The 17,923-nt window shown below is 41.7% G+C and overlaps 2 protein-coding genes across 5 annotated transcripts in view; one reads left to right on the forward strand and one right to left on the reverse strand.

Annotated features, from left to right (window-relative positions):
- Position 1: 1 nt before the first annotated feature.
- Positions 2-17,852, reverse strand: rtn1a (reticulon 1a). 4 transcript variants are annotated; one of them, XM_004082287.4, is made up of 9 exons: positions 17,288-17,852; positions 10,995-11,696; positions 9,990-10,655; positions 1,877-2,084; positions 1,664-1,802; positions 1,521-1,590; positions 1,224-1,270; positions 1,087-1,145; positions 2-782 (listed from the first exon to the last, which is right to left on the reverse strand). In XM_004082287.4, exons 1-9 carry the CDS (start codon positions 17,835-17,837, stop codon positions 740-742), a joined length of 2,484 nt encoding a protein of 827 aa, XP_004082335.2. In that variant the 5' UTR covers positions 17,838-17,852; the 3' UTR covers positions 2-739. The 4 variants fall into 4 exon arrangements, with proteins under 4 accessions (XP_004082335.2, XP_078796427.1, XP_004082334.1 ...); XM_078940301.1 differs by lacking the exon at positions 17,288-17,852 and adding an exon at positions 11,790-11,853; XM_004082286.4 differs by lacking the exons at positions 9,990-10,655; positions 10,995-11,696; positions 17,288-17,852 and adding an exon at positions 6,708-7,117.
- The window catches only part of lrrc9 (leucine rich repeat containing 9), a 15,917-nt gene continuing 15,598 nt past the window's right edge, over positions 17,605-17,923 (forward strand). Inside the window, exon 1 of the mRNA XM_078940297.1 lies at positions 17,605-17,744. The gene's annotated coding sequence lies outside the window, so the exon portion shown is untranslated. The remainder of the gene's footprint in view (positions 17,745-17,923) is intronic.

Genomic DNA, 17,923 nt, shown 5'->3' on the forward strand with positions numbered 1-17,923 from the left:
GTTACATCAAGGTACATTTATTTGCCTTATTGTAATTAAATACATACTGTTAAGTGCAAAGAGTTAAGAGTCCAGGTTCTTAAGAACTATGGAGTATAATTCAACATTGTACAAAGTTGGACAGTTAATCAAACAAGCTAAATATCAACAGATACTCCTTGTTTTCATAGTACTTGTACAACAGTACTTAAATGAGTGGATGTGTTGTTCTTTATGGTATACAGAAGCAAAATTCCTACAATAACCACATCTAAGACACAAGTTATTTTGTGCTTGAAAACACCAAAAAGAAAAGCCCCCATCTGCTAACTCACAAACATGAAGCAGAATTGTTTAACACTGTCAGCGGAGCACGTTGGTCATTCTGAAGTTTGGGGCTAAACCAGATCATTTTGGTCAGCACTGCAAAACAAATGTCGCGCAAGTTTTTTATTTTTAATGCACAAAAAATGTCAAATATTATTTACCCAAGGCCCGACTTCATGCACTTTGTAATAAGCAACACAAAAAAGTCTTTTTTTGTCTTTGTGTATTTGTCTATCTAGAAACAGGATTATGCACATACGTGTGTAACTGTGTTAGTGTTTAAACTGCTTTAGACAGAGTGATGGCTTCTCCAGTGAATGCTTTCAGAGAACACCAAGATGACACAGCACTACGCCCCACAGATGAAGATTAGGCTCTTCCGCATTGAGCCTTTCACCGAGCTGGACTGTCAGCTTTGCAGTGATGGATGCGCCTACTCCTCCTTTCTCTTTGTCCCTGGAATCTTTGCTTGAATCCTGAAAGGACAATAACTTGGTTTTAAAAAGTAAATCATTGCATATATTTTTTTCTAAGTTTGAATGTAAAAGCATAAAACTATCAAATGAAAACTTCATGAAGCTGCAAACTCAACTTCTAGGTACAATTTGAAATATTCTAAGGAAAGAAGTGAACTTGGATGGTTGAAAAAACACAAACCAAAATGTTGTGACTATCTTTCTAGCCCTTGCTAAGCATGCAAATCTTGCCTCCGGTCTATATTTCTGGCCACTCACATGAGTTCAAAGTTTTTCAAACTTAAAACATTTTTGGATCACTCACTTTCCCACCACCGAGTTGACCTGGGTCCGTATTAATCCCACGTACTGATCAATCTGCGCCTGAGGAAATACCAGCAAAGACGGCTTAACTCCTGTTTTGTAAATCTAAGTGAATCAGGAGTCGTGTACGGAGCTCACCTGGTGTTTCTCGTAAACCACAGGCATGGTGAACATGGAGACCACAACTGCAGAGGACAGAATAGTTGATAATGACCTTTGACTTAAAAGTAAGAACATGCTCAAACAGGAGAACCAGGCCCCATCTACTTTTATCAAAAACAAACTGGAAAAGTAAACTTTCTGTAGAGCAAAGCAGTAATGGGATTCACAGAGCGATAACTGCCAGTGATATTTATAATAAATAGAGCCAGAATTTTGGAATGCTGTCATTACAGAAAGCAGGAGTCTGGTTAGCCAGTGAAGTAATGATCTCACCTAAGATGAGCAGTGTCAGCCCATTGAAGAGTGCACCCACATAGGTCAGCAGCCACATCAGAACTGCAAACTGAAGCACGCTGGGATTTAGACCAACATCTCCCAATCATTGAGCTGTGATCTCATTTAGGCGTGAGGCAAACCTTCAAAGAGTCAACCAGGTCTTGTACGAGGAACAGCCTGCGGAGCTCCTTCATACAGGTGTTGGTGTACAGCAGGATTTTGTCGGCGTATTTAGTGATCTGGTCCTGAGAGAGAGCGATTTCCATCTCCAGGTAAGCTCTGGTGAAAGATGAACAAAAGAGAGGTCCGGCAGGCGTTTTCCAGTGACGTTCAGGCCAATCTGTTTCACTCACTTGAAAGGATGCCCCTCATCGGTCTTCTGCACAGCCTGAAGCACAGACTTGTAGATCCTGAAGCTAATGGTTGCAGAGAGGGCTGCCAGGGCTAAGTACGCTCCAACACTGACCACGCTGAACTGGGTCAGGGAGAACAGGAGCAGGAGCACGCTGCTGAACACGGCGCCGGACTGCTTCACGTTCCTCCAGTACAGGAGGTCAATTGCTGAAGGAAAATGCAAAACAAAGAAACAGGTTAGTCCAAACCAGCAACACCTACATACTAGCAGTCTGTCATGTAGGCCTTAGCCATCCTGAAGTCATGGAGCTGCCACACTCCATACATCACAAATTTGGGTCAAATTACTGGAAGCTCTTGACAGCTCTTTAGTCCTGTGGGAGCTGTCACAGGATCCTGTTTAACCCAGCTTCCTAACCCAGCTTTTCATTAGCTTTGATAACGCTAATTTAACTTGGTGTGAAAGCGTTTCAATCCTTTACTCATAAAAAAATACAATTTCTGAAGACAAAAACCCAGTCCTAAAGAAGAAATGAACCCCTCTCGATAAAAGAAAAAGACAGATTTTGAAGCATCTGGTCCAGTCTCACACAAGTGTACATGCAAACATTACAAGGATACACCTGCACTGACTGCTCACCTTGCAGAATTAATCATTGACCTACATTACTGTGAACGTTTTAGCAGGAATTGCAGCCCTATCAGCAGTTCAAAGATAATGGTTCGGTGTGACCTGGCCAGAGAAGCTGCTCCGGTCAGCGTTGGATGACGATGCATCAGTGCTCCATTACAGCGTTCCGCTCAAATCCAGAGAAATGAGTGGAGTTTGCAACACCCACTGCATCAGGGGAGAGTTGCTCACTGTTTTCCCGTCACCATCTTTGGGTGATGGGGCCTGTAATTCAAAGCCACTAGTAAAGACGAAGGAGAAGTGATAACAGGATTAGTCCAGTGTACCGTTACAGACGTTCAGTGGTCCTCATTCTGTCTCGGCTGCAACTACAAGCTTGTTTCCATGGGAAGAGCGTGCTGACAGAAGGTCTAACTTGTGCCAGTTTCACCAAGATCCTCCGACTAAGACACCGAAAAACCATTGACGTTCCTAGAGGATGCTAAGAAATCTAGCGTGTTAATGTAAAGTTTTGTATCAATGAATGATGTTTCTAAGGTCTCTTGGGTGTCCTTTTTTTTTTCTGAGCTGCCTGCCTGCCTGCTCTAATTTTAGCCATAGAGCCACAAGCAGCATAGAGATGACGGCCATCTTTACTCGCCACTAAAAGCCATCAGTGGATGCCTGAAAGAAAAGCAGGTGGCGCCTCAATAGCAATAGTAGCCATTGTCTTTGAGCACTAGTAAAAGAAAAAGTTACAAATCTGTTTTCTGTTGTAAATGAGCAATACCAAATACAATTTTCTTTCTGTCAGCACGTCTCAATACTTTCAAAGATCATTCAGCAACACCTTTTCTGTGACACAGCTGCTAAACAGGTGCCACTCCCTGTAGGATCTATTGTTGCTGGAAAAAACTGGACAAACTCCCCCTGTGGCTGTTGATCAGAACAAGAGATGCTCACACGAACACACAAGCAGGCACAGGCAGCACACACAGTCAGCAGCTGGAAAAGCACACGCATGAGCAGCAGTAGTCTCAGCTCCTGTGGAGGCCGTGTGAACAGGCGACGGTGATTTTCTCTTTCTTTTCTGTTTTGTGATGAGCCGCACAGAGCAAACGCAGACTGAAAAGCTTTACTGCAGCAGAATTCTGTACTGACCTGCGGCTCCCATGGCTGAACAGGGAAAAAGGCAGCTGCTTTATCCACAGACAAAAGGAGAGCACTGATGGGGGGGGAGTACCCCCCCCCCCCTCCTACATGGGAGGGGAGGGGCCACAGTCACACCAGCAAATCAGCATTTGCTTTAGTAAAGGGACTGAAGTGGGAGGGGACACGTGGGGTGTGGTTGCCAAAAAGCCACAGTGGAGTCCAGCAGATAAACAAACAGTCTAAGTCGTAGCTTTCAAGAACTGGAGGGTTTATAATTCTATTTACATAAACGGACAGTTAAAATAAATCTATATTTTAGACTGGAAGCTCCCATGAATGGTAAAAAATAAAAACAAAAGGAGTTACCACAGCTAAATCACAACGCAAAAGGATCTGTTGAGCACCTGTCTGATGCAGTTACCATGGTTACCGTGTGCCATTTTCTCCCCTCTCCTCACTTACTGATGGAGAGAAGGAGTGAGGGACTAATGAGAGGGTGAGGCAGGGGAGGGAGAAAGTAAAAAGAAGAGATTGGTTTGCACGGCATCTTGGGAAACTGAAGCACATCATGTGTCTGTACCCCGTGACACCACATAAAGATGAAACCCTCCCTCCATTATGGAGCAACAAACATGAAAAAACGTTTGGCTCATGTAAAAAAAACAAAAAAACAATTCGCAATCTAAAAAACCTATAAAAACAAATTTGAAGTCAGTCTAAAACTTAGCTTCATAAAAATATGTATTAAAATAAAAGTTGTAAAAAAAAAAACTACTTCATTTTTATATTAAAAAAGAAATCTTTAAAGGCTCACTTCTAAAATAATGTTTTTAGGGGTTTTTAACATGTTCTTGTTGCATTTTTTCTAATGATGGAGGGCAAAAAGAAAATTAATTTCTGAGTATTTCTTTAAATCTTTGTTAATCCGAGGCAGACAAAAATGTTGCTTGAAAAGGATTGTATTTGTTGCGTAGAAAAAAGGCTGGGCAGATCACATTCCTGCTTGGTTTGATTCTGATGTATCTGATTGCAGACGACTAGATCCATGTACATCATCGTTTTCCTCGGCTGGCATTTGCCTCAAAACTGTACGGCTGGACAGCACCAATGTTGCTCAAAGTTTTTGTGCCCGTAATATTATGTTCTAGCGGGAGAGAGTGTAAACAAAAGGATGATGGAAATGGGGCAGGCTTACTCTGTGCCAATGGTCCCGGCCACAACTCGGAGATGAATTTCTAATGAACCTCTGCTGCTCTACAGAAACTATGTCCTAGAAAACAACAGTTTTGATTTAAGCTAAAAATGGCGTAATCATAATTAAAAGACCACTGGGAACGCTTTAAAAACAGATTAAAAAAATGATTGGATTGGGACTTTAACCAAGAATATTTTCATGTTGTTCTGAACTTATTAAAAAAAACTGGAACCTTAATAGGCTTCATTATAGAACACACATAATGTTGGTTTTAACTTAAAAAAATAATAATAAACAGGTGAGGCCAAACAGGTTTAACTGAAAAAAACAACACACAACAGACACTAGATATTGATAAAAAAAAAAAAATTATAAACACCACAAGTACAAGTCTTTCCCATGACGAGCAGAGACTTGCACAGAGCAAAAAAAAAAAAAAACAGAGCAAAGCATTAACACAGTTTGGTATAACAGTCATTTCTCAGCCAATTTTTCTGTAGTGAAACTAGTTCAACCCGACCTAATTAAATCCACCAGACTTTTTGTGGCCTCAAATGAGCCATCAACACACTTCTACTTCTGTCAGGGCATCCATATTTTTCTCCTTTACTTTGATAATATTCATATCAGAGGAAAGTTTAGATTGGGAATTAAAGCTAGTAAATAATAATAGGGATTCCTGTAGGAATTACTCCTCTGCGGTTCATTTCAAAGCCACATCTCTGTTGGGAGATAGCTAAAAAATGAAAGAAAAACTTTTAAACACAAAAACATGAAACTATTTTCATTCTCATTATCTAAAATGATCTAAGAGAACCTCTGCTTTATGGTGGAAAAATATTGAATACAGTATTGCCTATTTCTGATTGCAATTTAATGGGTAAAAATGAAATAATAATGTGATGTATGGATGGGTCATCCTTTCCAGTTATGGAGAGCTACATCACAGTTGATTAAGTGATGGCAGTAAGTCTGTCACGTGGACTGAGGAGAGAATGACTAAACAAAATGCCTCCAGCTTTAAGATGATGCACAGGCATTCAAGAGCCAGAAAAAAATTGGCTCGATTTCCTCTGCTGTGCTGGCCGTGTTAGCCCTATTCGCCATCCCCTGTGAGATACGAGCCATCACCATATACAGAGCGATACAATAGGCTCGTTAAATGGAAAATAACTCAGTAAAGAGAGACAAGGAAAAGATTTTTCAGATGATGACAAATGCGGAACCCAGAACTGTGTGGATGAGCCACTTTCTCTGCAGACACCCTGAGGATGCTCCTGTCCAGCCCAGTCTATGCAAGGTGCCATGGCGACCAAAGCAGTGGGGCTGATGTAATGAAGTAACGATAACGGGTGTGTCCCGGTTACCAGGGAAACAGTTTGTCAGCACCATTCGAATAGTCTCTGCTATACAAAAACGGAGCATAGCCCATAACATAAAGGCAGCTCCCCACACGGTTGTAGAATGGGGGGGGGGGGGGGGGGGTATCAACAAAGGCACGCCTCAGAAAAAGACAATGGTTTCCTTTTTGAAGAGAGGCAAAAAGCGGTGGTGACATGCATCTTGGTGTGTGTTTTCCTAAACATCTAACAGTTACTCCTATCCCACTTTACCTCTCTTTTGTCTTTGTATGTTTATTCCTTTAAATACAAGAATGAGACACGGAGGATGCTCAAATAGGGCGTGTCAACATGGAAAAATGGATGGTCTAAATCCACTACTCGATAATAAATATGCACATGCAGCTGATACAGATGCATTTCCACAAATAATAGGGTTTTTAATTACGAAACCTGCATGCAGGAACAAGATCAATTCTCACAGCCACAGAATTCAGACAAATCCTGAGCAATCACATGAAATGTATCAGTACCCTGGCCCTTCCAGCTGCTCCAGGAGCTCTCCTTCTTGGTCTGGTCTGCAGTGGCCTGCATTGCTGGTGATCAGTAATGTCCCTGTTCTCTCTCCCTCGCTCTGTTTCAGTGCAATCTCCCGTTTTCTTCTTTGTTCCCCTCCTCGGCAGAACCGTCTCACTCACACATCCCAGATAGGCATGAACGGTCGAAAAGGATGCAGGCGAGAGGGTGAGATGATGAAGAGAGAGGAAAAGGAGGGAGGGACGAGAGGTTTCCTAGGTGCTGCCAGCTCGCGGAGCACAAAGACTGATGCTGTGGAGCGGCGCTGGTCAGAACAGAAGGAGCGGAGAAAGTGCGTACGTGTATGCCAGTGGGTTGGGGGAGGGATGAGTGGAGGGAAAAATTGTAAACATCAAACCATGGCTTCTGCAGCAGCAGACCATGCGTGAGGTGATTAAGAGCCTCAGGATGTAAAGCTTGGGTGGTGACAGACCACAGACACTTGAACTCTTCATTGCTCCATTTGGTTCATTCTTGAGTTTTCAATACTTCTGTCATTTCAAAATGCAGCATAACACAAAATAATTTATAAAGATAAAGATGACAGGATTTGATTTTTTCAGATTTATCTTTAATCTGGCATACACCCACCTCTGTTGTGTATTTGCAGATTACAGACTTTAAGGTCTTATCCAAAGACTGAACTAACCGCTTAGGCTCACTGATAATCGAAGAGGCAAAGCGTTCGCATTTAATAATTCATGCTGAGGGACAGTTTTAAGTTCAGCACAACGCTTCTTTCTTCACAATGTATTTTTGCATTTTCATTTATTTAAAAAAAAAGAAAATGTACTAATGGATCAAACCGAAACTGAAATGAAGGAAGTAAAGTGCTGAACTGCCAAAAGAGCAGTGTTGTCACAGTCCTTTAACCAGAACAGTGACCTGATGTCAATTCAGATCCCATCAAAGCTGTTAAACTGGTTCCCTCAGTTCCCCCGCAGACAGCCACACCTTACACCTTCTGCTCGCTGCAGCCCTGACAGCACATTGACGCCAGGAGCAGTCCAAAAAAAAGGAAAAACCTCATCTATCTTATAGAGACGGAACATGCTCCCCCATCCTTGTTGCTATGGCAACTTGCAGAGAAGTGCACAGACTGATGACATAAATATCTCTGGGATTTTTAAAGCAGTTGCTACCAATGCACAGCACGCCCTCTGGTGGATAGAGATGAAATACACATGACCTGATTTTGAGCAATTCCAGAATCTTCTTACAGTCCAAGTAAACAAAACGTGCTAATTCCAAGCTGCTGGTCTCCAGTCTCGTCAACAGGTTTGCAGCTATGTATCTAATTAAACATACATGTCAGCAGTATGCAAAAGTATTGAATAAATTCCTGACATTGTGCTTGATTAGGAGTCACCCAACACCAAATGCAAGTTAAAAAAAAGAAGCTTTTAATTGATTTCTTATTCCCCTCAGAGATAAAGCTGACAAAAAAGCCTTTGAAGCTCTTAAGTGGGAGTCTGCCCCAGTTTTGGGCAGCTCACTATTATGTAAACAGCTGTTTATATAATCTCTTTGGATTGAAAAAGCAAATACAAGACAAAATACCCCAAAACGCTTTAAAGTGGGCAGCTTTAAAAGTATTAAATGTTCTCAGAGCTGCATTGCTATCAGCATATCAAATTTATCAAAGTGATAACAAAGAAGGGGTAAGACGTCAAATGGATTTATGATGCAGAATAGTCTTTTCTTTATTAAAAACACATATCCACATGTTCTGCAAAACACATTTTCTAAAAAGGGTGAGTTTAATCACACATTGTGGACATCTAACTTGCTGCTGTTTTTCTGACTGTCACCACCAGGTGGAAGCATATACTAGAGAGAAAACCAAGACTTCCCTCCCACTCATTCTGCAGGAACCCACTCAGCTGAGGAACATCCCACACTTTTTTAAAACATACGTTGCTAAAATAGTTCAGGCTTTCAACACAAAAGCACAACTCTGCTATCATCTAGAGCAGGGGTGTGCAACCTGATGCAACAGAGCCTCCTGTGGCTCTTTGGCTTATAAAAAAGATGGCAAAAATGCAAAAAAATAATAAGTTTGGGATGGTTTTGGTTAATTTCTTTTAGTTCTTTAGGTCTTGTCATTAATGTTTTGATTTAACAAGTCAGATAACTGAGCAAAACTATGGTAAATGGTTAAATCTACTGTCCATACTTGCATAATAGAAAATACTATATTTGATATTGTCTTCTTTTCTATTTTTTTCAAGTACTTCTGCTGAAGCAGACACAGGGTGTATTTTATTTTGAAAGCAACTGAGATATGGTGCTAAAAAAAGTATAAAAGATTTGAAATTTGCTATTTTTAGAAAATATATTCCTGTTATCATTCAATTATTGTAAAAATATTAAAGCTAATAAAAGCCTAATGGTCACAAATACATAAATGAAGTCTATCTCTCTAAACACAGAATGGGACTTTACAGCTCTCGTTGGGTTTTGGTCATTAAAGTTCTACTCCAATCATCTTTTGATCTATTTTAAAAGCGTTCACAGTGGTCTTTGAATTATGATTATGTCATTTTTCGCCAAAATTAAAAATTAAAAAACTGTTTTGTTTTCTTGGACAAAGTTTCTGCAGAGCGGCAGGACTTTGCCTCTTAGTGAGCCCGTCTTCATTTCCCATCGTTTCTTTGTTTACACTCTCTCCTGCTAGCTTACAGTCCCTCACACCCCCAACCTAACATTAGTGGTGCAACAAAAATAGCGAGCAATATAGGAGCTATGCAGCTGTACAGTTTTGAGCCAGATACCAGCTCAGACGAGGAAGACAAAGACGTACATTGATCTTTTTGTTTGCAAGTAGATGCATCCGAATGGAGCAGAGGAGGGAGCTTGTGGCCTGGTGACTGTAGTTTGTACGTTAAAAACTACAAGCTTTTCCAAAGGGCCCTTTTCTGCTCCTGATTAATTACAATTTGAAAATAAATACTCAGAAACTCTCAGAAAATTAATAATCATTTATTACTATTTTCCTTATATATGTCCTTCAGCATGAAAAAAATGTTACAAAAACATGTTAAAAACAGGATTTTCATTGGATTTGATGTTTAAGAAAATGGCTCTTCTAGAGTTGAAGGTTGCAGACCCCTGATCTAGAGCCACAAGAGTAGAAATTCTTCTTCTGAAAAGCTTATAAAAACTATTTTTCAATTATTAATAATCATTAGTAGCTATAGCAATTATAGTAATATCATAGCCAGAAATCGATGGCTTACCTTTTTGTTTGCTGAATTCTTTCATAAAGAAGGATGCTGCTGCCTTTCCCACGTTTCCTTTGCCCTCATTACTGAGCTTGCGGATGTCATCGTGGTGGGGTTGCTCTGATCGCACCTCTGGGGGCACGGCAGCAGTTGGGGGCTTAGGTTTGCTGTAGCGATCTTCTTCCGTTTTCACTGATTGTTTGGCCTTCTCAGCTTTGGTGGGCTCCACGCCCACTCCCTCACTGGCACTGCGGGGGCCAGTGGAGGTGGGAACAAGAGGGGAAGGAGAATTGACTCCCTGTTTGGGGCCACTAACGCCCTCTCTCTTGGGGCTTTCCTCAGATGCAGATTCGATGAAGAGATCGCTGTCGAGCTCGGCCTCTCTCTCCTCCCTCAGAATGCTGTAGGCTGTGGGTGGAGCAGGGCTGCCGGTAAGGCCAAAACCAGCTTTGGCGAGTGGGGGGTTGTCAAAGGGGTTGCTCGGGTGGTTGCTCTTGCTTTTAGGTGCTTCAGCAAATTGATTGCTTCTGGTCTTGGGAGGCTCTTCAGACACCAGCTCTATCTCTGAATCTCCAGACTCGGCGCTGCTGCCGTCCTGCTCCCTGTTGCCGGGCTTCGACCCAGAAGCTGCAGACCTTTCTGATCCTGCCTTGAACATGTCGTGGGAAGAAAAATCTTTACCTGCTCACAAAGAGGAAAAAAAAACATTAGAAACGGTTTTTCATTTCAACTTCCAAATAAATATGATTATTTTAGTCCAACTAAACTTGATAATTCAGGATAATATTATGGTACATTTTATCAATGACCATCCAGTATTGTTTCAGATTTTGCTGAGGTTACTTACATCATTCTGTGTACGTAAGCAAGAAGTATTAATTATTCACAACAGTTACGTTTTCTAGATGACCTACTTTTAAGGCCAGAATGAAGAAGCATTTATGGCAAAAGTTTTAAAAACTGATCCCTTTCTTAAGCATTGTATTTCAACATGGCGCAGCTGCTTTTGTGTTTGCTCACGAGTTGGTGAAGCATTGGGAGTGGAGGAAGGGCTGTCGTCCTCTGGCTCTGACAGTGTCACAGTAGGAACTCCCTGCAGGCCCACGCTCAGGACATTTTCACGCTCAGACCCGCTGACTGGAGCTTGCTGAGGCTCAGCCTTGGAGGCCGGAAGCTGCGACTCTGTTAAGGTGATCTTCACCGGGCTGGCGGTCTGAGGGGTTCCACCCAGGTTTCGGAAAGAGCGGTAGTCTGCTGGCTCTTCATCGGATGGTTCCTCTACATAAGGGAAGGAGTGAGACCCCAAAGCTGGACCCAGATTTTCCTCTTCATCTTCTTCGTCTTCATCTGGGCTTTTATCCATGTATCCACCCAGTAAGTCGTGGCCAGTTGAGATTTTATTTAGGTTGCTGGGCAGGGCCCCCTGTTGTTGGTCATACCTCTCTTCCCCGTGACTGATATCCATGTAGTTGTAGGATTCTGTTTTGTCTGAGCCCATGTACGATTTGGGCATGTCATCTATTGGGTTGGAGCTGAAGCTAAAGGTGTCATCTGAGAAGTGATCCAAGAGAGACGAGCCAGAGGAGGGCTTTGACGACTTCAGGTCATCCGACAGGTAAGAAGCGTCCCGTCCAGTTGTGAAGCTCTGAGTGGAGAGCAGTGAGGTGTAAACGTCACCGTCATCATTCATAGGCTTTTGAAACAGTCCAGACATGGGGTCATCTACAAAAACAAGAAACAAGAGAGAGGTTTAGGGGGGGATGGGGAAGAAAGCGGCATTCTCAGACTATTTAATCAAAGGGCGATCAGGCGGACCAATGAAAACCTCCAGCTGAACGCTGCTGGGCTTCCGCTGCTGCTGCTGCTGCTGCTGCTGGCAGCGGGAGAAACAATGACACCATGAACGCCACTGACTGCGTGTCTGGCTGTGCTGATCAGAACCAAGACACAGAGGGCGCTTTGACAAAGCCAGAGACAACGCACAATTGTTCTGACACCGCCACAAAAAAAGAGACGTACACAACAAAGTTTGCAAGCGTCATAATCACTATTAATTATGTCTCATTAAAGTGATCCATAACAAAAAACTACAGACTTTACATCGTCTGTGCTCAATGAATCCTGTTCTAAGGAATGACAAGAAACCAGATGGTTTCTTTTCCTTTTAGCCTGAAGAACACAGCTCTGTTTGAAGGGGGAGGGGATCACGCTTTCCCTCTTATTTCTTTTTTTTTTTTAATTTCTCTTCTTTGCTCATTAACATTTTTTATTTGAGGATATTGGAATCAACAAAACTAACCAGATATGATTTTAAAAATGTTTTCATTTTTTAATCTTTTTTTTTCTTTGCATGTCTTAATTCATGAACCAAAAAGGCTTTCCTTCATTTCTTGAATTGTAAAAACAACAATAAATTGGGTGGAAAAAACTGCACAACACAAATATGCAAACTCTGCAGTTTACAAGTCAGTTTTAACACAAATTCTCCTCCTCTTCTTCCTCCAGAGCAGCGGTTTGTGTTATAAATAGCCCAAACCCAGTTGCTGGGCTGGCTGATGGGGATGGAGGGGTTAAGCTCTGGAGGATGTAAACTGACTGACAGAAGGTTCTACAGGTCAGGACGTCCCTCCCCGGATTTCGCTTCCTCAAATGAGACCCACCACCCTTCCCGCCTGTTGTCCTTTCAGTTGCTGCTTCCTCAGTCACTACACAATGCATCATTCATCACATACTGCAGGGCGGGGGTACAAACATCTCAAGGATATAGGTTGAGTGGTGATGTAACATTTAAAAAAAGCAGGAATTGTCAGGACCTTTTATGTTTTTTGTTTTTTTTACATATTCTGTGTGTTATGTAGGTTAAAACAGATTAGCCCCACATCTAAACTAAAGGTAAACTGCTGCTGAACCTGACAAAAGCTCAAGGCATCAAAGGCTCTGCAACAAAAAAGAACCTAAGTTTTTCTCGGTGACAGCAAGCTCTCTGCTGCGTTTTGACGAAATGGTCGGCGATTGAGGGCATTTTGAATCTGCTGACGTGACATAGCGCCCAGACGCTACAAAAGCCCACAAAGCTGAAACCAATGCTCCACTGTAGTCAGATGGGATTGGGCATGACAACAGAGGAATTCTAGGCTTCACTATCCACACAGTGTGTTCATCCTGCTGAAAGGATGGGGCAGTTAGATAAATAAGTCCTGGTGCATGTGCTGTAGAGTCCTTTTGTTGTCCTCTGTGCAGCCAGAGCAGCTCTGAAACTAATGCCGGCTGACACTTTGCACTGGGCCGAGGCATGGGCTCCTAATTATCAGGCGACTGAGGAAAACAAAAGAGCAGAAAATATAAAGGAGGGCCTCTAGTCACAAAAGAAAAACATAAATGACCTGCTGTTTGTTAGTGATTAATAAAGAGAAGAAAAACTACATATTTTTTAAAGTCCCACTCTGATCATCTTTTGATTAAAAGCATTCCAAGTGGTCTTTTAATTATGATAATGTCGTTTTTTTTAGCCTAAATTAAAAAAAAAACTTGTGTTGTTTTCTAAGACATAGTTTCTGCAGAGCAGTAGTAGATCATTAGAAATTCTGAGTTGTGAGAGCTTTCTGTTTATATGTTCTCCCACCCCAACCTAACAAAACTGGTGCAATAAAAAATGATGAGCCATCTTAGAGATATCCAGTCGTACTGTTTTGAGCTAGATGTCAGCTCAGACAAGGAATACAAAGACGTAGATGGATCTATTTGTCTGCAAGTGGATGCATCAGAATGGAGTGGAGCAGGAAGTTTACGGCCTACCTAGTGTATTTTCTAGGAAACAAATAAGCAATTTTTCAAATAGCATTTTCTTGAAGCCTAATTTTTTACAAATAGGTCCTCCATCATGTGAGAAATGCCAGAAGAACATGTTAAAAACACCATTAATTTTCATCTGAGTTGATCTTTAAGTCTTTTTCAGTGACACAGTTCTCTAAAAACATGTATTTTCCCTTCTAATGAGCTCAGTTTGAAGTCTGAAGACTGTTTACGGCTAATAACAATCAGTCATAGTCCAGCATTTCCTTGAAGAGTCTGTGACTCAACAGCTCGGAAACAACTCCATTACTCCATCTAGGTTCCTATCAGCTGCGGTTTTATCTTTCAGGTGTTATCTTTCAAAGCCTGACCTCGTGGAAACCAATATATCAAGATGCTCACTGCGCTCCCCTTTTAAAGCTAAGTGGGTTTGTGGTGGTAAATAATATGTTTTTCCCCCAATGTTAGAAGTCCTAATTTAACATGACATTGTTAAATAGTTTGGGTCTCTTTTTGCAGCATCTGACCTCAAGGATCTGTTTCTTTAGTTGAAAAATAAAATTATATAGAAAACTATCACTTTAAATACATTTTATATAATTTGTAAAGAGTTTATTTTTAGGTACTCGTGTGACTCTCTAAAACTATTGATTTTTTTTTACATTGATCAGTATTTTCTCTATCATTTCAGCTCAGCTTAATTAATATCTGTCGTATGTCACAACATTTAAAAACTTGTTTATGACATTGATTCTGTTAATCCATAGATTCCTGTGTTGAACTTAAAGGAAAACAGGGAAATGGGGGAGATAGTGGGCAAGGCTGCTTTCACTGAAGTAGAAAAAGACAAGTGCAGGTCGATAGAATTGCTGAGAGATCCAGGTGCTCTGCTGCATTGATCCAAGACAACTGGAACGTACAATTACTATTCCATGACACACTATTGCATCCAGCCCTCTTAACTGGGGGAATTAAATTGGGAAAAATACGCTACCGAACATATTCTGCTAATTCTCTCCTGTATTGAATATATTTTTCTTGCCTTTGTGGTTTTTTTTAACATAAACAGAGGAGAATTTTAAATATGTCAGTCAATCTTTGTTTTTTAAATAGTAATTACCATTATTTAGATGTGAGACTTTAAAAAATGACTGATTGCAGAGAAAAATGTACAAAAAGTCCACACTTAAAAGTAGTGATGGGTTTTAGCTCTGCTCTTCATGGGGAATATGATAAGTCAGAGCAGAGGGGCAGTTCCAAACACTGCATCATGTTTCACATAATGGTTTTTTATTGCTTCCTGGGTAAACACATGGGATTCTATCGCTTCTCCGTAGCTGCTTCATCCAGTTTTGATGGGTGTTGCGGGGTCTGGAGCCCATCCCATCTGTCACAGGGTGTAGGCTTTATCCTTGGACAGGCTTCCAGTCTGTCCCAAAGCCATAGACATAAACAGGAGGGAGAACCTCTCATACTCCTGTCTAGAATCAGTTTAACTATGTCCTTGTTCTACTGGGGTCAGAAATAAATGCATCTATGGATATAAAAGCACCTCCACTCAACAACTTTAAATAAATACTGAAGTTTGATGTTTTTTTAGGTTTTCCTGACAGTCTGGACCTTTGAACCATCATCTGGCAGCAGCTTCGCCTCTTTAGCCATTAGGCTGCTCTCTCCTCCTCTTCTGCCCCTGAATTATCCAGCATTTTTATCATCTATGAAAAGACCCTGCACTCCTCTGTCCCTCCGGGAACAGAGGCAAAACTCCTCACCAGCTAAAGGCAGAAATGCACTGCACTGGGATCAAATCCAGCGTGCTGTCTCTCCCTCGTCACTGATGACAAGCTGATAAAGCGAAAGACTTGAGCTTAATCCACCTTTTAGCTACTGGATTGTAAGAGATGGCTTCTCCAGATGTAAAATAGAAACTAAAAGGAAGATGTTTCTGTGTGAAATCCTCTCCTCTATGAGCAGCAAAATTACATGCAATTTACATACAAAACAGTTGATGCTTTCAAGGCCGAGCAGACCTGATCCCGGTACACCATGATCTACTGTCTTCATCATGGCTCCGGTAAACATACACGTGAGGGTAAATCGTGAATATTAAAAAGGTTGTTCAGCCTAAGAAACAGGATAAAGTTCTGTCCAGTGGTAATTTAATACCTCTGGAGTCAGCATCCTGTAGGTCCTGAGTTTGTTTATCACCGTTGTAAACAACAGTAAACTCCAAACATCTCAAAGGGACACAGCTCAGCATTTCATTAGCTTTACGCAGGATTTTGGAACTTCAGTGCAGTGTTGGAGCCAATCTGTGTCTTTCTGAGGAAAATCAAAGCAAACAGCATCACATTATTTCTGATTAAGTGAGAAACGTCCCCTCTGTCCTCATAGATGGGATTTGCGGCGTTTCCAGCGGGAACAAACGTGACAGGAGAGATTAATTCAACTGTGCGGACACGGCTTAGCAACAGTATTGCAGCAACACTGTTCTCTTTCAGGAGCCAAAACAAAGAGTGTGTCCCCCGTCTGTGAGCACCTACACACCTTGTCTGGCAGACTGTTATGAAAGTGGAGCAAATGCTTTGTTTACATTTTCAAGCAAGAAAAGTGGAAAAGACAAAGGTTAAATATTAAAGGATATTCCTATCCTATAATTTAATCTTAACAAAAGCTTTTATTAACTAATCTGTTTACACCTGACTGTTGAGGTTTCATTCCCTGATAGGAATAGTCCACTTCCTGAAAAAGAATCTGCATAAAAAGCGTGTTTTTTTTATTGATTTGATTCAAGCAGCATGCCAAATGAGAGAGCGCTTGAGCAGTTAAGAGAGGAAACTTGGCCGCATGATTTTTTTTTAAGCATAACCTTATGAATTTTTCAGTGAACTTGTGAATAAAAGTGGCTCACTTCTGCCCAACACACGAATAGTGAGGCAAGCGACCTTAGGAGTAAAAATAGCAGCATGAGCCAAGCTGTTCTTCAAAGGGGAAGGACTTTAAGCACAAATTTGAAGCCATTAGAGTTTCTTAGACCTTTTGAATTAAGGCTGTTTTTATTTAGTCCTTCTGACCTTATTTTAAGTAGCATTTTTGGTCAAATTGGTGAGTTAGATCTCATTGGCCAACAACATTTTGACTATTATCCAACAATCATCAACTAATTGAGACCTACCCAGACAGGTGCTTCTTTTATTGTATTTATAACAGAAAACTGGCCTTAACATCATAAATCACATATAGTCCTTTCAGATTTATCAGCATGTGAACACACATGTAGATCAAATCAGAACCTGAAAGTTGCAAAAAAAAATAGCATCTTTGTTTTCAATTCCAGAAGTTTTAACTCCTCATAACAGCAGACAAGCAGGCCGTCTGTCGTAATCTATAATAAACTGCGCCTCAGCATCAGTCGCCCCCATTTTAAGACATAAAATCACTCCTTGTGTTTGCTTTTGCCCATGAGTATTATTAGGTTTGGCAGAAAAGTAAGATTTGTCTCATTTACGTTAAAGTTTTACCTGTAGAGGCAGTTTCCATAGCAACGGGAGGCCTTTTCCCGTCGTCCTGGAAAGGATGAAATTGTTGATCCAGGTCGCCCACAGCGTCACCACCTCTCGGCTTCAAATCGTGACGCAGCTCGTCGAAGCGGGTGGATGTGTTCCCAAACAAGCCGTTCCTCTCGTAATCATCCCCGAACCACCTCTCCTCCTCGCGGAGCTCCTCGCCGGGCTGAGCGGACATGCTTTGTTGCTGTTGTCGGACAGACTGGGAACAGTCAGCGGCTGCTGAGGCTTCCTCTCCTCCTCCCCCCGTCTGACCGTACTGCAGAGCCGGCGGCGACGCTCGAGCTCGAACGGGTGATCCGGGAAAACACGGGGACGCTCCCGCCTGGCTTCTGCTCAGCTGTGCCGGGGCTGTGAGGACGGCAGGGATGAGGCGGAGCGGGCGGTTTGGAACCAGCACCAGAGGAGAGAGGTTGATGTTGTAGTTCACCGAGCCACCGCTGACGTCATCCTGTCCGCTAGACAGCAACGCAACTTTAGGACAAATACACACCCTAGTTTTCATTAAAATAAGGAAAACCAAATAAAACGATCAATTTATATAATATCAAACTATGTTTAACAAAATATGTTTAAGGCAATTACAGAAGC

This window comes from Oryzias latipes, chromosome 22 (genome assembly GCF_053564925.1).
Source record: "Oryzias latipes strain Hd-rR chromosome 22, Olatipes_Hd-rR_3.1".
Lineage (NCBI taxonomy): Eukaryota > Metazoa > Chordata > Actinopteri > Beloniformes > Adrianichthyidae > Oryzias > Oryzias latipes.